Here is a 22973-nt window from a genome sequence, read left to right as displayed (position 1 = left end):
TGCCAACAATAGTGGTCCTACTCCTTACAGCTTACTTTTTATTTTTTGGTTGGTTGGTTGGTTTGGTGGGCTGGTTTGGGGTTTATTATTATACTGATTTATTTACAAAGTTCAAATACATTGTTTTTCACTTTGGATCTTTCCCATTTTCTTCACCCCCCACATTAAACTGTGCAACCCTATGATTAACATCCCTGCTCCTCTTCACCCCTCTGCTTCCACCACTTCCCTATGGATCCTCATATTTATTCTACAATGGTTTATACAGTTATTAGTCCTTATGGGACTGAGTTAGTTCACTCAACATAATGCTCTTCAGTCCTTCCAAAGTTCAGTAATAATGTAGTACAAAATCATCACTCCCATAATTTCTCATCCATTTAATTGTGGTTTGATATCTGGGCTGTTTCTATGTTCTTGTGATAGTGAATAACGCTGCAATGAACACTGGTGTACAAGTCTCCATTTGAGCCTTAGTTCTCATTTTCTCACGGTATATTCCAAGCAGTGTAATAGCTGGGTCATATATTTGGAATTTCTATGTTCAGTTTTTTGAGGAAGTGTCAAACTGCCTTCCAGAATGATTGTACCATTTTACAATCCCATCACCAATAGATAAGAATTCCTATCTCGCCACATCTTCGCCATCATTTATTACTTGCTGTCCTATTAAAATTTGCCACTGCTACTGGGGTGAGATGGTACTTCATTGTGGTTTGGATTTACATCTCTCTTACTGCCAGTGATTTTGAGCATTTCTTCATGTGTCTGTTGGCCATTCAAATATCTTCCTCCATGAAAACTCTTTCCATGTCTTTTCTTCATTTTGTAATTGGGTTACCAGTCTTTTTCTTGTGGAGGCCCAGGGACATTCTGTAAATTTTTGTTATGAGACTCTTGTTTCTTTTTTAAAATTTATGGTCTCAGTTAAGACAATTCTGATATAAATTTAAGGGCAAGAAAAAAAATTCAATTGCAGACAACAAACAGGTTGAAGAAAACATAAGTCTGAAGCCACAGGGTGCCATAGAGTTGGTTCTGATTCACAGTAGTGTTTTATACAACCAAACAAACAAAATACTATGCCATCTTCACAGGTGCTGCTATGCTGGAGTCCACTGTTGGCAGCCAATATACTAGCCCATAACAATTGAGGGTATTCTTTTTCATTAACCCTCCATCAAATATGATATCCTCCATGGATTAGTCCCTCCTAATAAGATATTAATAAATCATTCATTTTTGTATTATGATCTACTGACCACTTTTAATATAAGGGAGTTGCATTGCTGACTCAAAGGCTGCAACTAACTCTGGTGGTTCAAATCCACCAGCAATTCCTTGGGAGAAAGTTAGGTAATCCTCTCCCCTGCAATTTACAGCCTCCAAAAATGGAATGGAAGGTCAACTTTGAGTTGGTTCCAACTCTACAGCAATGAGGGAGTGATTTTTAACTCAGCAGCTTATGTAGAACATTATGAAAATTAGTCTCACTTATTTCTTTTTATTCTTTTAGCATGGCTATCAGAAAAAAAATTGTATTTGAGCCTCACATATCATGTTCTATTGGACCAAAACATCACATAAGAACATATATTATTTCATATAGAAGTCTGAGATTAAACATCATTTAGGAAGAAATATAGCTACATTATTTTACTATTTGTAAGCTACATGAGACAAGCTTTTTTCCTCTGGCCATGGTCTGAGACTATTTCTAGTTTTCAGAGACCAGTGGGGATCTTTTGTTGTTGGATGACATTAAATTAGGTCTAATTTACAGTTATCCCATGAACAACAGGAAGAAATTCTGCCTCATCCTGCACCTTCCTCACAAGCTCAGCTGTGCAACCCATTGTTGCAGTCATTGTTGCATCCATATGTCTTGCTAAGGGTCTTTCTCTCCTTCCCTGATCCTCTACTTCCAAAGCATAATGTTATTCTCCAGGGATAGGCTCTTTTTGATACCATATTCATAAAATTAATACATGAGACAAAGTCTCACAGTCATTTCTCTAAAAAGAACTCTGCCTATCCTTCTTTCAAGAGAGATCTGTTTGTTCTTTTTGGAAGTCTGTGGTATATGCAATACTCTGTGCCAACACCACAATTCAAAGGTATCAACACAACTTCCCTTATTCATTGTCAACTTCCATAAGTTTATGAAGCAACTAAAAATATTATGGCTTTGGTCAGATGCACCTTGGTTTTCAAACTGACAACCTTATTCTTTAGCAGTTTAAACAGGACCTTGGCAGCAACGATGTCAGTCTGGAGACTAATGTGTGTCTGATACAGGCCATATCTTCACAACTGTAATGACTAGGGATAATAGAAGGAGAATCAATGCCTTTGAGCTGTGCTGCTGAAGAAGAGTACTGAATATACCATGGACTGCTAAGTGAACAAACAGGTTCATCTTGGACAGGGTGAAATCAGGTTGCTCCTTTGGAGGTAAGGATTCTGAAGCTCCATCTGACATACTTTGTGCATACTGCAAGGAGGGACCAGTCCTTGGACAGGGACATTATACTTTGGAGGGTGGACGGGCAGCATAAGAGAGGAAGACCCTCGGTGAGATGGATTGATTCAGTGACTGGAATAATGGGGTTAGTGTGTCAGAGACAGTGAGGTTGGTTCAGGATAGAGCAGATTTCAGAACTGTTGTACAATGGGTTGCTATGAGTCGCAGGCAACTTCACAAGACATAATAACAAGAACAGTATGTCTTGCTTTCTTGACTGCTGCTACCATGGGTGTTGATTGTGGATCGAAGTTAAATTGTTGATAACCCCAATCTTTTTATCCATTTATTACAATGTTGTTGACTGCTCCAGGCATGGGAAATTTTGGGGGTTTTTTGCACTGAGATGTAATTCACACTGAAGGTTTCAGTCTTTGATCATCTTCAGTAAGTGTTTCAAGTTCTCTTTACTTTTGGCAAAGAAAGTTGTGTCACCTGCATAATGCAAGTTGTTGAAGAGTCTTCCTCCAATCTCGATGCCACATGGATAAGAGTATCTTATGTATTTCTCTATACTAAGTGCTAAAAAAATAGACTGGAAAAAATGAATAGTTAAAATATCAAGTTCTCATATTAGTATATTAACCTAATATAAAGAATAGTGTCAACCTTGCTGTTTTCCTGGCCTTCAGATCACTGGAGCAAATTATCACCAGTTGCCATTGTCCTTTGCAGTGTTAATTAGATTTTAGCAGTTTTTATCTATAAACACAATATTGTCTCATCTGTACTTTTTCAACCCTTGTTCTAGGACAAAGATTGTTCAGCTTTAATTTCCATACTTATAAGTTTAGTGATACATCTTCCCATTAAATCCTAAATTGTGTGACTTTCACAGAACTCTGAATTCTAAAAAGCATATGGAATCTGAGTCATACGGCAGTTTGTTTCTGCAAAATCCTATTGATACTAGGGGGAAAGTATCAATTGTTTTCTAGCTACCTTTAATCCCCTCCATCGGTTAAAAGTCACTTCAGGACTGGCTGTTTTATTCTATGATTTTTTTTAATGGGTGTAATTTTCCACTAGATTAAAAAAATATAGATTTTAAACAGTGAAAAGTAACTTTAGATATAAACATCTTCTCATTTCTCTTATCGAATGTTTAGATTCTTTTCATACAAAGAGAGTGCTCTAATTCTGGGCAGTCATCCACGGGAGAAATTATGACCTCAGGCTTAGCACAGTGGGAGTTCACTGCAACGTGAATAACATTACCACTAATTCTCCACTGTCACAATCTTATCACTAAAATAGCTATGGATATAAAGATGGACTTGCATGAGTAAACACAGTAAACAGGTATCAATTAAGAGTGGAAGTCACATTCATACAGACTGAGTGTGAAGAGATAAAATAGACCAGGATTGAGGAGTGGAGAGTGTTTAAGGACGCTGAATTTTGCAAAAAAGCAATGGATTTTTTAAATTTTATTTTTATATGCATACTTAATAGGAGAAAAAAATAAACTGCTATCTCTAGAAATTTTAATATTAATTATCTTAGGATAACAAAATGAAGTAGCAGAATAAAGAACAGACAATAAAAATATGTAGACACCTATTAACTTGAGTGGAGAAAATTGCAATATATTAAGAAAAAAGGGTTCAGAAAAATACAAAAATAATAAACGCAACCTATTTTCATGAATGCCTCCTTTTAAATAACTTCAATCTAGAAATCATGCACTTTTAGAAAAAGCTGATTCTTCAAATAATTATTTTGTTAAAATACAAAGTCGAAGCCTTTTATTCTTCTACTAAACAAGTTTTGGCTACCATAAGTATCAAATCTTAAACCCCTACATTTCTTTAATTCTTCTAAAGTTCCATTTTCCCCACATTTTTCCATCCTAGGAAGCTCTACTTGATGATTAAAACAGTAATCTTTAACCTTTACAAAATACATATATTAAAATAATTTATTTAGGGTAACACTAACCTAAATAATTTATTTAGGGTAACACTGCTTGGTTTCATTGCAGTCATTAACTATGGCGAATTAATTCATTTAAAATTAAGACAACCAAAACTTCTCTCATTCCCATCTCAAGTCCACTATCATAACATGCCTAATTTTTAATACATACTTTTATCTTTTATAAACTAGATTAATTACTAATCTCACACACACATCACCCTACTCATCTCAACCATCAAAGAATATTTAGTTGCTTGTATCCTTTAATTCTTAGCTTTTAAAAATATTAGTGGACTCAAGTAGTATTTGTTCTCTTGAGACTGCCTTATTTTGCTCAGTATGATGTCCTCCAGATTCACCAGAGTTACACAGTATTCAAATAATTCTTCTTTATTCTTTGATATATGCGTGAAAGAACATGGGTGTGAATAGCTGTTCCTACCAGCTCTGATTTCTTTGGGACATAGATAGATACCCAGTTTGTGGTGATGGGTTTGTGGTGATGGCTTCATCTGCTAACTCAAACACCTCACCTCTCTAGAAGTTTGAATTCACCAGCTATCCTGAGGGGAAAAGACATGCAATCTCCTTTGGGGTGATGTAAAGTCTTAGGCTTGCCGGACAGCTGACGATGAGGTAGCTCTCTCTCTGAAGCAATGACTTTAATTGGAACTGTTAAATCATATGGTATTTCTATTTCCAACTTTTTAAGAAAACGTTGTATCATTTTCTACAGTACCATAAACAGTGTAAGAGAATTCAAATCTCCCCACAGCCTTACCATTTGCTGTCTTCTGTCTTGATGAACTTAGCTGCTTTGCTAGGGTAGGTGATATCTCTTAAATGGCTAGGACCTAAAAAGACTTTTGATGGTATAGGACATAAGTGTCAGACTGGTAAATGAAAAGTGGGTGGTTCAAATTCAATGGCCTCTTGCCATGAAAGAAAGGAATGACAGCCTCATGTAAAGATTTTCAATCTCATAAACCCCAAAATGGGTTATTACGTGTTAACCTCTATGGCAGTGTTGCTGTTAAGTGCCATCAAGTCAACTTTGATGCATAGCAACCCTATGAAGAACACATATGAACCCGGTGCCATGCTGTACTACCTTGAGCCATTCTCATGATCTCTGGTAAACTAAGCCCATTTTTGGTCATTTTGTCAAAGCATATTGCTTTGTCACTTTTTTAATGTGTCATCAAGTCGCTTGCAACTCATAGCAACCCTACGTACAAGAGCCCTAAACACTACTCTATCCTGTGCCAACTTTGTCATCTCCGACACACTCATTCCCACCACCCCAATCACAGAATTGATCCATCTCATCAAGGGTCTTCCTCTCCTGCGCCACCCCTCTACTCTCCCAAACATGATGTCCCTCTCCAAGGACCAGTCACTCCTTGCAACATGCCCAAAGTATGTCAGATGAAGCTTCAGAATCCTTGACTCCAATGAGCAGTCCGACTTCACCCTTTCTAGGACAAACCTGTTTGTTCTCCTAGCAGTCCTTGGTATATTTAACACTGGTATATTTAACACTCTTCTCTAGCACCACAGTTCAAAGGCATCAATTTTCTTTCTATCATCCCTATTCACTGTCCAACTCTCTGATGCATAGCACTTAATTGCGAAGACTATAGCCTGGATCAGGCACACCTTAGTCTCCAACCTGACGCTGTTGTTCTTCAGTAAGTACTCTTGAGAGGTCCATACAGCTAACTTTCCCAATGCAATTTGTTGTCTCCTCATTTCCTGGCTGCTGTTTGGTAACTGTGGAGCCAAGTAAACTAAAACTGTTAACTATCTCAATCTCTTCACCATCCATACTGATGTTGCCAATTGTCCCAGTGGTGAGAATCTTTGTCTTCTTGATGTTGATTTTCAATCTGTATTGAAGACTGCAGTCCTTGACCTTCTGCAGCAAGTGCTTCAGGCCCTCCTCAGTTTCAGCAAGCAGGGTTATGTCATCTGCATAATGCAGGGTGTTGATGACTCTTCCACCAATCCTGATGCCACATTCCTCGTCATACAGACCAGTGTCTCAGATGATCTGTTTTGCATACAGAAAGGTATGGAGACAAAACACATCACTGAAGGACCCCCTTCTTGATTTTGAACCATGTAGTGTCTCCTTGCTCTGTTTTGACGATGGCCTCTTGGTCCAAGTATAGGTTTTGCATAAGCACAATCAAATGTTCTGGGATTCCCATTGTTCTCAGAGTCAGGCATAGCTTGTTGTGATCCACACAGTCAAGGGCCTTTGCATAGTCAATGAAGCAAAGATAGACATTCATCTTGATATTCCCTGCTTTCTGAGGTCATGGTACTAGGGATATCATAGCTAATGTTAGATGGATCTTGGCAGAATGTATTGCTAGGAGGTGTTATTCCTTGGAGAGGGATATGATGTTGGGAAGGGTGGCAGGTCAGCGAAGGAGAGGAAGACCCTCAACCAGATGGATTGACACAGTGACTGTTGCAATGGGCTATTGTGTGTCAGGAAATCTGAGGATGGCACAGGATAAAAAAAGGTTCAGATATTTTGTTCATAGGATCACAATGAGTCATAATTTACTTGACAGCACCTAACAACAACACCATTGTCAACGTTTTTGAAAAGGAATCGATAGGTCTTCTTCAGCATTTCATCTTTTCTCATCCTCAAATACATCAAAAACCTGCTATCCTTTCTAATATTAATATAGACTTAAAATTCATCCACTGTTGTCTAAATCCATCTCATTAACCTGGTTCAAATGTTTATCATCTATCTCATCTCATCACTTCATTGTTGTCAAGTCAGAACCAACTCATAATGAACTTACCATAGGTTTTTGGAGACTATAAGTTACACAGAAGGAGATTTAAATTACCATTTCTTGCCAAGGGTATTTCAAATAGCCTTATTTCAAATTGCTCTGCCTTCCTCATTTCTTTCAACCAGTCATCTTTTGATCTCAGACACAGAAGTTAGTACTCAAATAGGATCATATTACTCTTCTGCTAAATATCTTCAATGAATCTCCAATAAAACCCAAAGATCCTTAGCAATCCCTATAGGTCTCATATGACCTCATCCCTACCTATCTCCTACAACGTCATTTTTCATAACTCCCTTTTGTTCATCTCGGTGCCGGCCTTCTTTCCAATTCCAGAATTCACCAACTTGTTTTCGATAGGGAAAATCTTTGTACGTGCTAGTCTACCACTTGTTGTGTGTCCTGGAGTTGTAACTGACCTTCATCTGACCAACCACTGGGCGTTTAGACACAGCTAATCACACAGAGAAGACTGCCCATCCGTCTCACGCAGAGCAGCTGGTGGCCTTGAATCATGTGCCTTTGGGATTACAGCTCAGGTTCTTGCCACCAGGTTACCAGAAAGACTTATTCTGCCTCAATTATTTTGCTAACAAAGCTCCTCCTTATCTTCCTAGATTCTTACTCTGATGCACCTGCAATCTAATCCTTAATTTAACAGGCAGTGTTGAGTTCTTGCCCGGCCAAATGGGAAAAAATGAATCTCAGACTAGGTGTTATTACTATTATTTAGGAAAGGGCAATACTCTCAAAAGTCTATGCATTCCTGCATGCGACAATTTCTTGCTTTGTTATAGATGCACTTCTTCTTGTTGTTATGTGCCACTGAGTTGCTTGCAATTCACAGCAACCCTCTGTACAACAGTTCTGAACCCTGCTCTATCCTGAGCCAATCTATTGTCTCTGACACACCTATGCCCATTACCATAGTTACTGAGTCAAACCATCTCATTGAGGATCTTCCTCACACTCCTAAGTATGATGTCCCTCTCCAAGAACTGGTCCCTCCTTGCAACATACACAAAGTATGTCAGAAGGAGCTTTAGAATCTTTGCTTTCAAGGAGCAGCCTGGTTCCACCTTCTCCAGAAAAAACCTGTTTGCTCTAGCAGTCCATTGTATGCTCAATACTCTTCTCCAGCACCACAGCTCAAAGGCATGAATTCTTCTTCTATCATCCCTAGTCATTATACAACTTTCTGATGCATAGCAAGTAAATGCAAAGACTATGGCCTGGATCAGGCACACGTTAAGTATCAAGACTTACATTGTTGCTCTGGAGAGTTTTCTGATAGTAGACTTACTCAATGCAAATTATCTCTTGATTTCCTGGCTGTTGTTGATTGTGGAGTCAAGTAAACAGAAGCTATTAACAATCTCAATCTTTTCAGCGTCTATTATGATATTGCCAATTGGCCCAGCTATGAGAATCTTTGTTTACTTGATATTGAGCTTCAATCCATATTGAAGGCTGCAGTCCTTGACCTTGTACATCAAATGCCTTAAGCCTTCATAATTTCAGCAAGCAAGGTTGTGTCATATGTATAATACAGGTTGCTGATGAGTCTTCCTCCAATCCTAATGTCACATTCCTCCTCTAAAAGGCCAGCCTCCCAGGGTGATCTATTCCACAGACAGATTGAAAAGGTATGGCGATAAGACACATCCCTGGTGTACACTTTTGCTGATTTTGAACCATGTTTCCTAGGTCTGCCTGGCAACTGCCTCCTGGTCCAAGCAAAGATTTCATGTAAATACAATCAAATGTTCTAGGATTCCCATTCTTCTCATAGTTAACCAGTTTGTTGTGATCCACATGGTCAAATGCCTTTGCACTTTAAAAAATTTCCCTACAGCAATGTGCCCAGAACAGGCATACCTACATATCTACCTGTTTTCCAGCATGATGTTGTTTTCTAAGGACTGGTCTCTTTCGACAACAGGTTCAGAGTACGTGAGAAAAAGTTTCTCCTCCCTTCTCTGTAAGGAGTACCCTGGTTAGAATAGATTTGTTATTTTGTCAGAAAAATGGGATATTCAGTACTTTTCTCCAACACCACAATTTAAAGGACCAGTTCTTATTCTTACATCCATATCCATTATCCAACTTTCAGATTTATAGATTTCCTAGGAGTCAATTCAATGGCACCTAAAAACCATTAGTCCCTCCTATCTTTATAGCATGTGTTGCCCTTTGTAAAACTAATTGGGTGTTTGCTAATACAATGTAAGCTTCATGGGGGTTTTTAACACTCTTTACTATGATGGGCTAGTGGCAAGAAGCTGAACTGCTACCAAAGGCAGGCAGTTTGAGGCCACTAGCTCCCCCGTGGGAGAGGATGGGCAATCACTTCCTGAGTGAGTAACTGCCTCTGAAAACCCCCTAAAGGGTCAGCTATGGGTCATCCGGACTCAACAGCAAACAACCCAAAACTTCACGGACAAGCATCTTGTTAAGTGGTCAGTAAATATCTACTGAATGAAGAAAATAACTTGCTCCAGACACACTTCTACATTCATCCCTTTAGTTTACTCAATCCTAAACTCTGTGCTGAGATCCAGGAACACAAGGATCTTAGGATATTTATCATAGATGTTTTTAAATTAGATTTTGGAACTACCATTACACACAGGGCTTATAATATCACACACCCTGGGCAGGGTTGGACTGCTGTCATTTAACCACGTTGCCGCAAATGACAGCAAATGTGTTTCTAAGTATGGTCGTAAATTTTAAAAGTGTACGGCAATATGTTAATACAGAAAGGCAAGAACTTAAAGGAAAATAAAGATCTAGAAATACTTTCATAACACGAAATCAAATTATTTTGGGAAATTTTTGTTTTGCTTCTAGTACTAGCAGTAAAGAGGGAGTACTATGATCTTAAGATAATACACAGTTAAGACACCAGAAAAAAACCATGTCATATTTACTTGGAAATGAATGAAAAGCCATGTGGAGACCAAGGAACTTCGCGAGCAACTAAATTCACCCAGGGTAACTATAAATCAACTTGAGAATGGCTAAAGTATAGAGTCTTAAAAGGAGACTCGAAAGCTTGAACTATTGCAGGAGAGCAGGACAGGGTAAGAGTTTCTTATCTAGATGACAAAAAATGAAGCCATTTTAAAAAGTATTTAGAAGCACGGTTTGTTTGGTTTCCTTCATTGGAATTTAAGGTTTATATAAAAACACAGCAAGAGAACAGCAAAAGCTATCATAGTTTACTTACAAACAGCAATAAAATACGTTTTTGGACACTGACAGCACTAAAGAGAGCTTTTGGAATCAGTGGTGATTGCCACAGACTCTCTGCCTAGTGTGTCAGAACACACTGATTAACATCATAATGTGGTCTCATTTTCCAGAGCCAGAAAATAAAAGGTTGTACCTATAGTCAAAGGAGGGTATGTTAAACATGCTTTCCAGGTTTCTTTCCTCCATTATTATAAAAGTCAAGTGAAAACATTCTTATAAAATGTTCTAGAAGGCAACAGTAAAACATAGCCTTAAAAAAACAATTTTTTTGTTTTTCAATGCAGCATAGTATTCCATTGTGTGAATATACCACAGCTTCTCTATCCATTCAATTGTTGTTAGGTTGTTTCCACCTCCTTGCTATTGTGAACAAAGCTGAGATAAACATGGAACTCATGCAATATTATTCAAAATGTGTGACCCTCAAGCACATTATGCTGAGTGAAATATCTCAGTCATAATAGGACAAATACTGTGGGACTGACATCAGGGTTGGGGTAAGAAAGGGAAAAACTGGATGAATTATGTATACTGCATTGAAATGAATGAGGGAGAGAACAGTTTAAAAGCAATATATTAGAGGGCATTATGATTATCATAAGAGTCCATAATGAAGATTGCACAGTGGGGTATATTTGGGGGGGAGGTGTACAGGGGTTTGTATACCAATGAAGGAATTTTTCTTTTACTTTTCAAAGAGAAGAGCGAACTGGGGGTATGGGTGGGTGGGGAGAAAAGTGCAACAATGAATGAATGGAAATCCAAAATCTCTGTAAATGTTCATTGAAACAGCTGAGAAGAGAGAAAGAGCAAACACAGGGAGAGACACAGGCTATACTAGTCTATACTAAGTTGTTCTTGTGTACCATTGAGTTGGAAGCTATTCATAGCTGACCCTCCAGTGGGTTTTCATAGACAGTTAATCGCATTGGAGGAGATTGTCCATCCTTCTCCTGTGGAGCAGCTGGTGATCTTAAAGAGTGTGCCTTAGGTATTCCAGTGCAGCTCCTTGCCACTAGGACAACAGAGCTTCCTAGTCTATACTACTCTACTAAAGAACACTACTACTTCTTGTAGACTATATTCTTGCAAAAGCACACTGAAGACAGTATTTGCGGTTTCAGTTATTTTAGAATAGGAGTAAGGATTTATGGCAAAACTGTGGCTAACCTAGAACTAACATTCTCTGTGGTTATTCGCCCCCGCCCCCGCAGTGTATATCCTGACAATTTCGTTGACTCTTAATATTAGATTAGAAAAATAATTCAATACTTTTACAAATATTGACAATGTACATAATTATTTAGTTTAATACATGTCATCTTTTTATTAAAAGCTGATAAAAACTTTTCTTAAAAAGCCTACCCATTTCCAAAGTTATTCCCAAACTAGTCAATTCACTTAAAACCCAAAGTTATTACTCAGAGAGTTGGGTTTTTTTATGACTGCTGATGATCCAGAATAATACGTGTGTTCCATTTTTATATCACAATAAAACAACCGATTCTTTAGAGATATCTGAAAACCTCGAAATAACAAGAACTGTATCTTAGGTGAGATCATTCTATAATGAAGTCTTTCAATGCTTTAGTAATTAAATACGCTTTATCCTAGAACATACTGTGTTTTATAGTTACTCTTAAGCATACTTTTATTCTTGACACAAAACCGTAGTAGGAAATGGAAAGTTACTTTCCAATGGTATTATATACAAGGTGAAAATTAGTTTAAAAACAGTGCTGAAAATTCCAATTTAAGTCAAACTGGTCACACTGTAATTTCTTTAATAAGATCAGAATGAAGAATAAGCTACTGTAGTAAACTTGTAAAAGAGCTACTCAATACATCGCAGATAATATTTATGTAATAAGAATCACACTCTAGTGTTCAGGGTATAGGCATGAGAATCAATCTCTATGAACAACTAAAGTTCTCAAAATATCATTAATTTTATACTTTTGTTTTAAAAATTTTATCTAAAATCAGAATACTTCTATAGTATATTAATTTCTTAATCAACCAGTTAAAAGCATTTAAACATAATTAAGAAATACACATAAAATTTAGCATCTTACTATGACCAATATTCTAATGATAAAATAGGGAGCTCTGATGGTCCAGTGTAGGAAGCTATGTTGCAATCTCAAAGGCATGAGGTTTAAATCTACCAGCTGCTCCTGAAGAGAAGAAAAGGCAATATCCTCTCAAGCAATTAACTTCCTCTGAAAACCTGCTGGAGGGTAAAACTATGGGCTGGTTCCAACTTGTGGGTACACAACAACAACAACAATGCATGAAACTTTTTAAAGTTTAAGTTCTTACTGGCTTTTATCTATAAGAGTTAATTTATAATTATTTCACTACTCATATGAGGACAGGTTTACTAAATCTTATTATAATTCTAATTATTAGCTTAACTGTCCGTTAAGTGTGTCCTATTTATTGTTTTAAAAATAGTAACAATTCTCCAGACTATTTATTAAAATGTTAATAAAAATGTAAAGGAGCAGAAATGCTTCTTAAGTACAACATTTTAAATTGTTGGGTAACTGAAGTTAACTTTACAGATACCTGAAAAGTGACATGTCAGAAGTGTGTTTTCTTAAATTAAAATTAGTTCATTTGAAATTTCAAATGTTTAATTCAACTGATCTTCTCCAAATCTAGAAATATACCACAATAATTTTTATAAACTTTTTAATAATTAAAATTTTTATACATAGCCTTAAAATTTCCTTTATCTCAGTACACTCAAACAAGATATATTTTAAAGTATCCATTTAACATAACTTTGAAAAAAATAAACTTATAATATATGCACAGACAAAACTACATTTTTCTGAATCTACTGCCTTTATAAGTTTTTCCACTTATTTATAGTGTTAAATTAACACACAAAAATATTTGTAATTATTTTTCTTTTACTGATCCAAATCTATAGTGAAATGATGAAATTGAAAAACAAGTGCTTTTGTCAGAAGACAGGAAGAAAGTTTTTTCCCCCCTCTCCCAAAAGGAAAACAAAGGATTCCTGAAAGCTTTGCCCTGATTTATTTTTCCAATTTTAAATACCTTAAGAGTAGCGGAACTGCTACTGGCATGGTAGTATTTCTAACAGTCAATAAATCTAAAATATTATGTGTGAATATTGGAATGAAGCCATTAAGAAGATTACAGCATGCAACACAGCAGAGGGTCCACAGGAAAAAAGAGCTAGTAATTCAGGACAACTGTGACCACTGACCTTTGAACAGCCAAGACCACTGGTCAGTCTGACACAATAATAGAGTGCACATGCATGCAAAGTCATCTAGCCTGTAAGTATAATTTAAATGCTTTGGTGAATGATTTTAAATGGTCTCCATTTAAATCTCAGTTAATCTATTAAACAATTGGACAATACTAATAGTAGCATTTTCAAGCTTCAGTCATACTTTATTAATGCAAATCACAAAAAAGGATCTTTAGTAAGATCATTTGTGATTTTAATATGTCTCATTTCAAGCATTTATCATTCTGGAAAACATGATGGGATGTTCTATCATGTTTTACCCATCACTATGAGCTCTCCTTTGAAATGTCTTAAGCAAGTGACTAAAATATTTTTAGAAAATGACTCTAACTAAAGCACCTCATATTTTCAATAAATGGTCCTAGCTTTATTTGAGAGCTACCTTGATTTGTTCATTCCTTAGATATTTCAGTAAGTTTGTGTCTCTTCATGTCATGCACAGCTATTGTTATAGATAAACAACGCTACAATGTTTATTCAATCAATACTTTTAAATGTTTCAGTAATGTTCAATTATATTGTTTCTTATAAGTACAGCAAAGTATGGTTCCTTGTGTCATTTTATAAACTTACAACTTTGAAAATTCTTCCTTCTCCAGATAGTTAAATAAATGTTTTACTTATCAAAGTAATTTTACAAAGTAATTAGTACTTATCAACTAATAAAGTTATTTATATTAAAAAATAAAATTTAAAGGATTATTTTTATCAAAGAACCATTTATCATTAAGCTGACTATAAAATTTCCAATATCATAAACCTAAAAGCTGAATTTCTGTCTCTTCTTTTTCCTCTTTTCTAAGTAAACAAATATTTTTCCTTAGAGCATTAACAGTAGAAAGTACATGCACATATGAAATACATTCTTAAAAGTTGGATCTCTATTTTCACTAATTATTTCTATATCCAGTGAGAAACACTTTGATGGATTTCTAAATGAATAACTCTAATCATTTCTAACAGCTTCTGCAAAATTTTTATAATGAGGCAGTCTAGTTATAATGAGCTAAAAAGATAATATAATTGTTCATTGGGCTGAGTTTGGATTTGTTCACACATAGAATAAATTTTACTCCAGCAAAATAGTTTAATTTTGATTTATTATAAGGCCAACAAGTAGTTTAGGCTATTTATGGGCATAAAGAATCTGATATTTTTATATTAAAATAGTCCTATCATTAACCTATAAAAATAATCAAGCTTGGGATTACTGAAATTTTTAAGTTAGAGATGTTTAAGTTTACTTCTTCAAAAAAATTAATAACGGATTTCAAAATTCTTAACATATTAAATAAAACATATTCTAAGGGGCATTTTCCAAATTTTATTATCATTGAAGAGTAGGTGTAATTTTTTTCCAGAACTTTAGAATATTTTAACTTATCACTGTAATATAAAGACATTTTAAATAGCCACTGAAATATACATAGAAACAGTTCTAACCTGAATTTCTTCCCCATACCAAAAAATGTCAATGCAAAAAAAGCATTTTTGAAGAGTATTTAACATGATATACAAAATATGTTCCATTATAAGCTGCATGTGCATGCACGCGCGTACACACAAACACACACACACACACACCACCCAAGATCAAAGACCAGAAGAGAACTGGCACTTAATTTATCAGCCTTTACAGACAAAAGACAGTTTTCGTCATTTCAAAAGGATCAGATGTCTTTTATGACAAACTGGGTTTGCAGTTTAATTTACAAATAGAATTCTAAGTAAGCAGTCTTTGCTCTGCCAAAGCAAATGACAAACAGTGTAGGTTTTCATTCTTGTGGCCCTCAGCAGGATAGAAAAGATTAAAATAAAACTGAAATAATTTAGAGAAAACAAATAAATGTTTCAGAAAGTTGAGGGAGATCAAAGCCGGAATTTTCTGACCCCAACTGTACAAGCATTTCTTATTATATTGACCAGTGCCATCAGATCATTAATTAAAAGGAAAAGCGCTGGCAGGTGGCAGAGAAGCAAAAGCCGATAATTGGCCCCCTTCTTCTTCTTGCCTTCAAAAACTCTCTCATTCTTTTGCAAGACATGCCACTAGGCAGACAGAAATGCCTACTTTGTAATATAATGATTACGATGAGATGAAGAGACTTAAATATAAAGAAGCTCTGCTTAATGAATGCATCTAGCTTTTTAATTATGGCCCTACTTTTACAATATGGAATATGATGTTCCATTCAACATTTCCTCAAATGCCAATAGGTAAAAATATTATATCTAGAATCTATATTGATTCCTCCCACACTCCTTGCACACAGCCAATTCTTTTCTTTTAGACAGGAAAATATATAAAAATATCTTAGTCATTCAAGAGTCCAGGAGAAAACATATACATTATTCACTCCAAAAATATCCTTGAGACTTACCACATCACTTGGTAGGCTGTTCAAGTCATTAAATGGTGATTCTAAAGTATTCGTGTCAACATTTAACATAACCACATCTTCCAGTGATTTATTCTTCACTCTCTGTTTAAAAAGCACAGTTGTGAATAAGCATCTTAGTGAAAAAAAAATAATCATAAGGCATAGACACATACAAGAAAAAGAGTAACTCTACATTATAAAATAAACATAAACAAAGATACCTTCCATGAGAGAGAAAAGGTCACTTCAATAAAAAAATTAATTTCAAAAAAAGATACTTAAAACAGAAACGTTTGCTCCTTTAAACATATTTCATTTGGATATCTATACAGTAGATACAACTAAAATGATAAAAACTAATAAGATTTATCAGTTGAATTTCAATCTCAAGATATAACAATTTTTCTCCATCTCTACATCGATTTTTATCATAAACCGTATCACTAATCTGAGACTATTAAGTTTATGACAGCCGTACTGCATCACTAAGTTTTAAATTAATACTTTCTCTATATTTTCTATACCAATAGGTATAAGGTGATGATGAAGAATAAAAATATAAAAATTCAAAATGAACAAGGAATAACATGGAATTTCTTGTTAGTGAAGCAAATAACATGAATTTCAATATGAAAGATCAAATGTATAGCCATGACCATTTTGACATGTTTGACAATTTGGTCAAATTACTTGCATATGTAGACAAATTAAATGGGAACAAAATTTCAACTTTTTTTTTTACTCTTAATATAACAAAAATATTTTATATGTCTTTTTTCTAATTTAAACCACCACATAAATTTAAACAAGTCATAAAATGCTAGTATCTTTACTTAAATGACAGCAAATAATATTATCCCTTAGTGCAAACAATTAATGTACTCATTAATGAAACAGATCCAGCACTCACTATTCTATAATTATACAGGTCAACTAGCAATAGGTCTATTAATTAATTTCAGATTTTTATTTTAATGTGACATTCTCAAGTAATAGACATATTTTTAAAATAACTAGTTAAGTATCTTATATTTTTAATTGGTTAAATAAAGTATTTTAAGGTGGTCAAGACTGAAATTTCTCTTATCCATTTAGAAATGAAAATCTCTGCATAATGAATAGTAATTTTAATAGGGAAATGATAGTCTCGTGAAGGGAATTTTTATATATTAGGAAAGTCACACAGAGTAGGTGGAGTGTGAATCCTCATGATTCTCAACTATATGTTCTAAAAGACATTACAGTTATTCCAAAGTAAGACTTGAAAGATTCTCCATTTTTTATGTTAATAGTCACTTATCATAGTGATTTTTAAAAAAAACAATTACAAGTATATACTTTTACTTTTTTTTCTGTGTGATACTCGTGTGGCAAACATAGATGTGAAAATTTTAAATACATAAATATGGGATTATCTTTAAATGAGTTACAAAACAATTATTAAAATAATTCCTTCTTTAAAAAAGGAGGAAAAATTTATTCTATAAATAAAAATGTAGTTCTACCAATGGTATCTGAATGGAGAATTATATAAAATCTTGATAGTCATCTTTAATTTTAAATTGCCCAGTTGACAAAAATTGCTAGAATAATATTGATGATTTTTAATATTTTTTATACTTAAAAACCTAATAAATTTTTTAAGGGAGAAAAGAAGTCAGCCTAAACCTAGAAATAACAGCTATATGCTTCAAAATTATTTTTCAGTGACAATAACACAAAACTCCAAATAAAACAGTTATTTATGAAATATGCAGTTGCTTCATTGTTGCTCTTAGTTTTTAGAAGTCAAATAATAGTTAAGTATTAAATTTAATTAAATTCGTCAAACAATAATATGAGGAAAAATACTAATTTCCATAAATCAAGACTTGTTTAAAGTGAAACAAAGTTTACATAAGCAAAAACTAATAGCATATAATTTCAATCATTATAGATAAAAATTTACATTAGTGCATTTTACTTATTTTTCCCTCAATGACAGACTTTTGTATTTTTCTGTCATAAATATGAGTGGAAATGCATATGCAAGTGCATATAGAATGGTACTTCCTTGTTTCATATTTTCATACAATAAATTAATATTCTTGTTTGAGTGAAGAGTGAGAAAATATTTTTAAAAATAGTCTTTTTTCCTTTGAAAAATATTTTTTACTAAATAACAGATTGATAGACTTACACAAATAATTTTAAAACTCCATTTCCTTTGAATGAATCCCAATGAAGAGATACCCATATGTGTCAGAGTAGAACTGTGCTTTATAGACGTTTCCAAAGCTGTGTTTTAAAAGATCACCATTCACCCCACCCTGGCCCAGGTTTTTGGTTTTGAAGCCCTTCTGGATGGACTTGAACTTCGAACCTGTAGGTTAGCAGCTCAGTAGATCAACCATCTGAAATATCCATGAACTCTTTATGAGCAACAGTAAAGCACTTTTATAGATTTTTTTTTCATTCAGTCTACAGAAATTTTTCACACAATGCAGCTACAAATATGTACTGCACACAAAGGAAATTTCATATCAGAATATCTTCTGAAATTTGGACACTTCCTTTAGAATCTTTTGTATATTGAAATAAGTAAGGTTATTCTCATGGTTGTAGTAAACTAGTCATTTTTGTACCATCTATGAAATTCTTTCTAGTCAGAAATAACTGAAGCTCACACTAAAGTTTCTTTTTTTCAGGGAAAACAAAATGTCTTCATTTTTTACTTTATAAGTATAGTTATATATTTTAAATTTAGTTTAGCCATCTTTTATTCACTTTTATAAGAATGAAAAATCCTTCAAGGGATATAAATTTCATTCATGTATCTTTTAAAAATTATGTTTTGAATTATTCATAAAGTTGATAAAATGTGTTGAGATTGGGGGAAAAAAGAGATTAAGAACACAGTCTGATGTTTCTTTTTTAAAGCATTGGTTGCAATTACCAATTGGTTGCAATTACAGCCATACCAAACGCACAAATTTCACTCAAGTTCAGTCTCACTATTATGTGAATACTTTTATTTTAGTTATAGACATATTCTTATTAAATACAAAGTGCAAAAGACAGACATGCCAGTGGGGGGAGGGGAAATGCCTACTAATGGGCACAATATGAATGATACTGCATGATGCATATCACCTTTAAATGGATTACAGAGAGTGTTAATAAACTGGTTTAAAAGAATTCCTAAAGTTCCTAGTACACTTTTTAATTCACAATTAAAGTAAATTAATGGTACAATTAAAATATTCTGAAAGCTTTAAGATATAAGTATAGAAGTAGCTAAAAATCTAATCATGATTATAAACATTTTCACTTAATGATAGGAGCCAATTTAAAGTTAAATTGAACTTTCTCCAAGATGACACTTTAGCTTGACCTTTATTAAAAATAATGAAAAGGATTAGCTTTATATATAGGGTAATAAAGTTATAAATACTTATGTTAATAAGGTTAAAAACAAACTATAAAACAAATTCATTTGTTAAAAAACAAATTATACCTATAAACTCATTATAGTATACCATTTTTATGATAAAGAACAAAAGATTCTGCTCAAGTATTTGAAGCAATTAAACCTGTTCAAACTTTTTTAAAAAATTGCCCAAAGCAAACGATATGTAACATGCAGAAATTAATAATTAAGGATTTCTATATGGGGAAAAAGTCTCCCCCTATGTAAGTGGTGTGTATACAGTGAGAAAGGAAAAAAAATAAAAAATTTACTTTTATTAATAAAATAACTTTGATAAATATAGAAAGCTCAAATAAAAATAAAAATTACTTAGCTTTTATTGAGTTAAAAATAACATGCATGGTCAGCTGAACAACAAATAAATTTCAGTAAAACAGAAATCTGCCAGAGTACTGACATCAACTGACCAAAGTATCTCGTTTTGATACAAATCTTTCCTTTTGTTAAGGTGCTGATGATCTTATAAGAAGTCTCATGGTAAAGGTCAAAATGTCTCACTACCATGATAACTCATGTGACAAAAATATTTCAGAAAGAGATGGTGATAGTGCAAATAAATTACTGAAATTTAAAGCTTCTTTTAAAAAACTATATTATATTAAAATTGTGTTTGGGGAAAGTAGGCTGAAAAATTACAAAAAGAAACTCTTTGCGCGCGCACACACACACACATCCCTTCCCTGATTCTTATTTACTTAAAATTTCACTTACAAAATGCATGTCTGAGAAAGAACTAGAAAAGATTCTAAGTTACTATATAGAAAGTAGATCAACAAGGACTAGTCCTTCAGTATTTAACACTTAGCATACGACTTCTTAAGTGTTATTAAAGCATTTTGCCACTACCCAAATGGTCAGCAGTTCAAATCCCCCAGTCACTTTTGGAAGCAAGCAGCCTACTTGTGTAAATAACTACAGCCTTGGAAACCCTACAGGCAGTTTTAGTCCATTCTAGGAGATTGCTTTGAGTCAGAATTAACTCAATGGCAATGAGGTTTTTGTTTCTTGCTTTTTTGTGGCTATAAAACTTCTACCAAATATAACCTATTAAGTTTCATGTCACTGAATACTGTTATTTAATAAGTTGATTTAAGTAAAATTATTTCAATATTATCTTTTGAAAAACAAACATCTTAGTATCATTTATTTCTCTTCAAAATGAAATGCTTAACTATTAATTTTTATGAGTTTATTTACTACTCTCTCATGTTTGAAAGATACTCACCTCTATGAGGCTGGAGTGTATTCCAATCAGGTATGGCATTGGGGCACTAAATTAAAAATATATATGTATATATTCATATAGATCATTGAAACTTAAGCAACATTATAATTATTTTAAAATGCTTAAAAATTATATTTATTAAATGGGCAGTTATAACATAGCATGTTGCAGATAGTAAAAAGTAATCAATAGATAAAACTCATGTTTAATTTTAGAGGTTGTCAACATTGTCATATTAAGGTTGGTTTATATACAAATTTAAAAATAACTGTTACACTAATTAACAGTCATAATGTCTAATTTTTTTTTATTTAAGAATACTTCTACTTGAGTCCTTAAACTCATAGCTCAATGCAAATGTATATTAAATAATCATCAAACATATTTACATATTTTTACATTTTCTTTAATTAAATGCTTATATCTGTTATTTTCCTCATGTATTTTCCTTCTTATTTAACTACTACCTGTTTGTTAGGCATGCAGCAGTCATCACTTATGTACCGAGTCTTACTGTATGGCAGGCATGTTCCAGAACTAGAGGTTCAAAGAGAAATAAGCTCTCCACTAGCATTACAGTCTATCTCTGTGATATCTTAATTCTTACATATCTTGTTTTATACATAAATTTTAATTACCCAATTTCCTTTTAATCAATAAAATAATTCCAGTAAACAGAAAAGCACACAAATAAATTGTAAAATGACTTTGAATTAATTTATTCAACTTATTACATTTGGATGAGGGACTATGGTTCAGTAATAGATACTGAATTCATCTGTCCATGTGGAGTTTCTACACTGTCACAGAATATGGAGAGTAAATAGTTCTTGTAGTTTAAAATCACAATTACCAAAATTTCAGAATTACTTTTTCATGAACCATGAGACAGAAAGTGTTATTATTTATGTTGACATTTCAAAATAAAAATATTACTTAACAAAAAAAGTTAAGAATGAGTACATGATACATAGGTAATATGTTGATGTTGTTGTTGTTATATGCCATTGAGTCACTTGTGACTCATGGCAACCCTATGTACAACAGACCTAAACTCTGCTCTATCCTGCGCCAACCTTATTGTCTCTCACACACCTACCCCCACCACTCCATTGAAAAATCCCATTGCCTAGTTTTCAAATGAACAGGGTAACTTAGGATATGAATTGCCTATTTAAAAATACAACACTTTTGACAAATATTTATAAGAATCTTTGTGCTCTATTGGTGTCAGAAACCTTGAAAATTGGTTTATCGATAATTAACAAAAAACAAAACCAGATGCTGCCCTAGATGTACTCACCAAGTTGTATTAAGATAAATGAAGGACAACTGCCTGGCCAACTGACTAGAAGAGATCTATATTTGTCCCCATTCCAAAGAACCCTATCATTGATATCAAATGCAAGCAAGAGTCTATGGAAGATTATCCAAAAATGACTGGAACAAACAGCACATCAACAAAGAATTGCCTGAAGTGCAGGCTGGGTTTAGAAGAGGTCATGGTACTAGGGATATTACAGCTAATGTTAGAGTATCTTGGATAAAAGCAGAGAAACCAGAGTAATGTCAACTTGTTTTTCATTGACTATGCAAAGGAATTTGATTGTGTGGATCACAACAAACTGTGGCTGACTCTGAGAAGAATGGGAACCCCAGAATACTTGATTGTGCGTATGCGAAGCCTATACTTTGAGGAGCAGGGGGGAGTTGTCAGAACAGAGCAAGGAAACACTGCATGGATCCAAATTGGGTAGGGTGTACACCAGGGATATGTCCTACTTCCATACCTTTTCAATCTATATGCAGAACAGCTTATTCAGGAGTGTTGGCTCTATGAGGAGAAATATGGCATCAGGACTGGAGGAAGACTCATCAACAATCTGTGTCATGCAGATTAACACACCCTGATTGCTGAAATGGAGGATGATCTGAAGCTCTTGCTATAGAAGGTCAAGGACCACAGCCTTTAATATAGATTGAAGCTCAACATCAAGTAAACAAAGATTCTCACCACTGGGCCAATTGGCAGCATCATGATAGATGGTGAAGAGATTGAGATTGTTAACAGCTTTAGTCTGG

At 34.1% G+C, this 22973-nt stretch overlaps 1 protein-coding gene across 1 annotated transcript in view; it reads right to left on the bottom strand.

Annotated features, from left to right (window-relative positions):
* Positions 1-22973, bottom strand: part of DENND1B (DENN/MADD domain containing 1B) — a 414540-nt gene that overhangs the window by 130675 nt on the left and 260892 nt on the right. Inside the window, 2 exon segments of the mRNA XM_006903679.1 lie at positions 16198-16299; positions 20892-20937. Of these exon segments, the coding sequence (XP_006903741.1) occupies positions 16198-16299; positions 20892-20937 (148 nt within the window).

Source organism: Elephantulus edwardii, unplaced genomic scaffold (genome assembly GCF_000299155.1).
Source record: "Elephantulus edwardii isolate Elephantulus edwardi_28Jun2011 unplaced genomic scaffold, EleEdw1.0 scaffold00110, whole genome shotgun sequence".
Taxonomy (NCBI): Eukaryota; Metazoa; Chordata; class Mammalia; order Macroscelidea; family Macroscelididae; genus Elephantulus; species Elephantulus edwardii.
The sequence above is the reverse complement of the archived record's forward strand: the minus strand, read 5'-3'. Positions and strand labels throughout refer to the sequence as shown.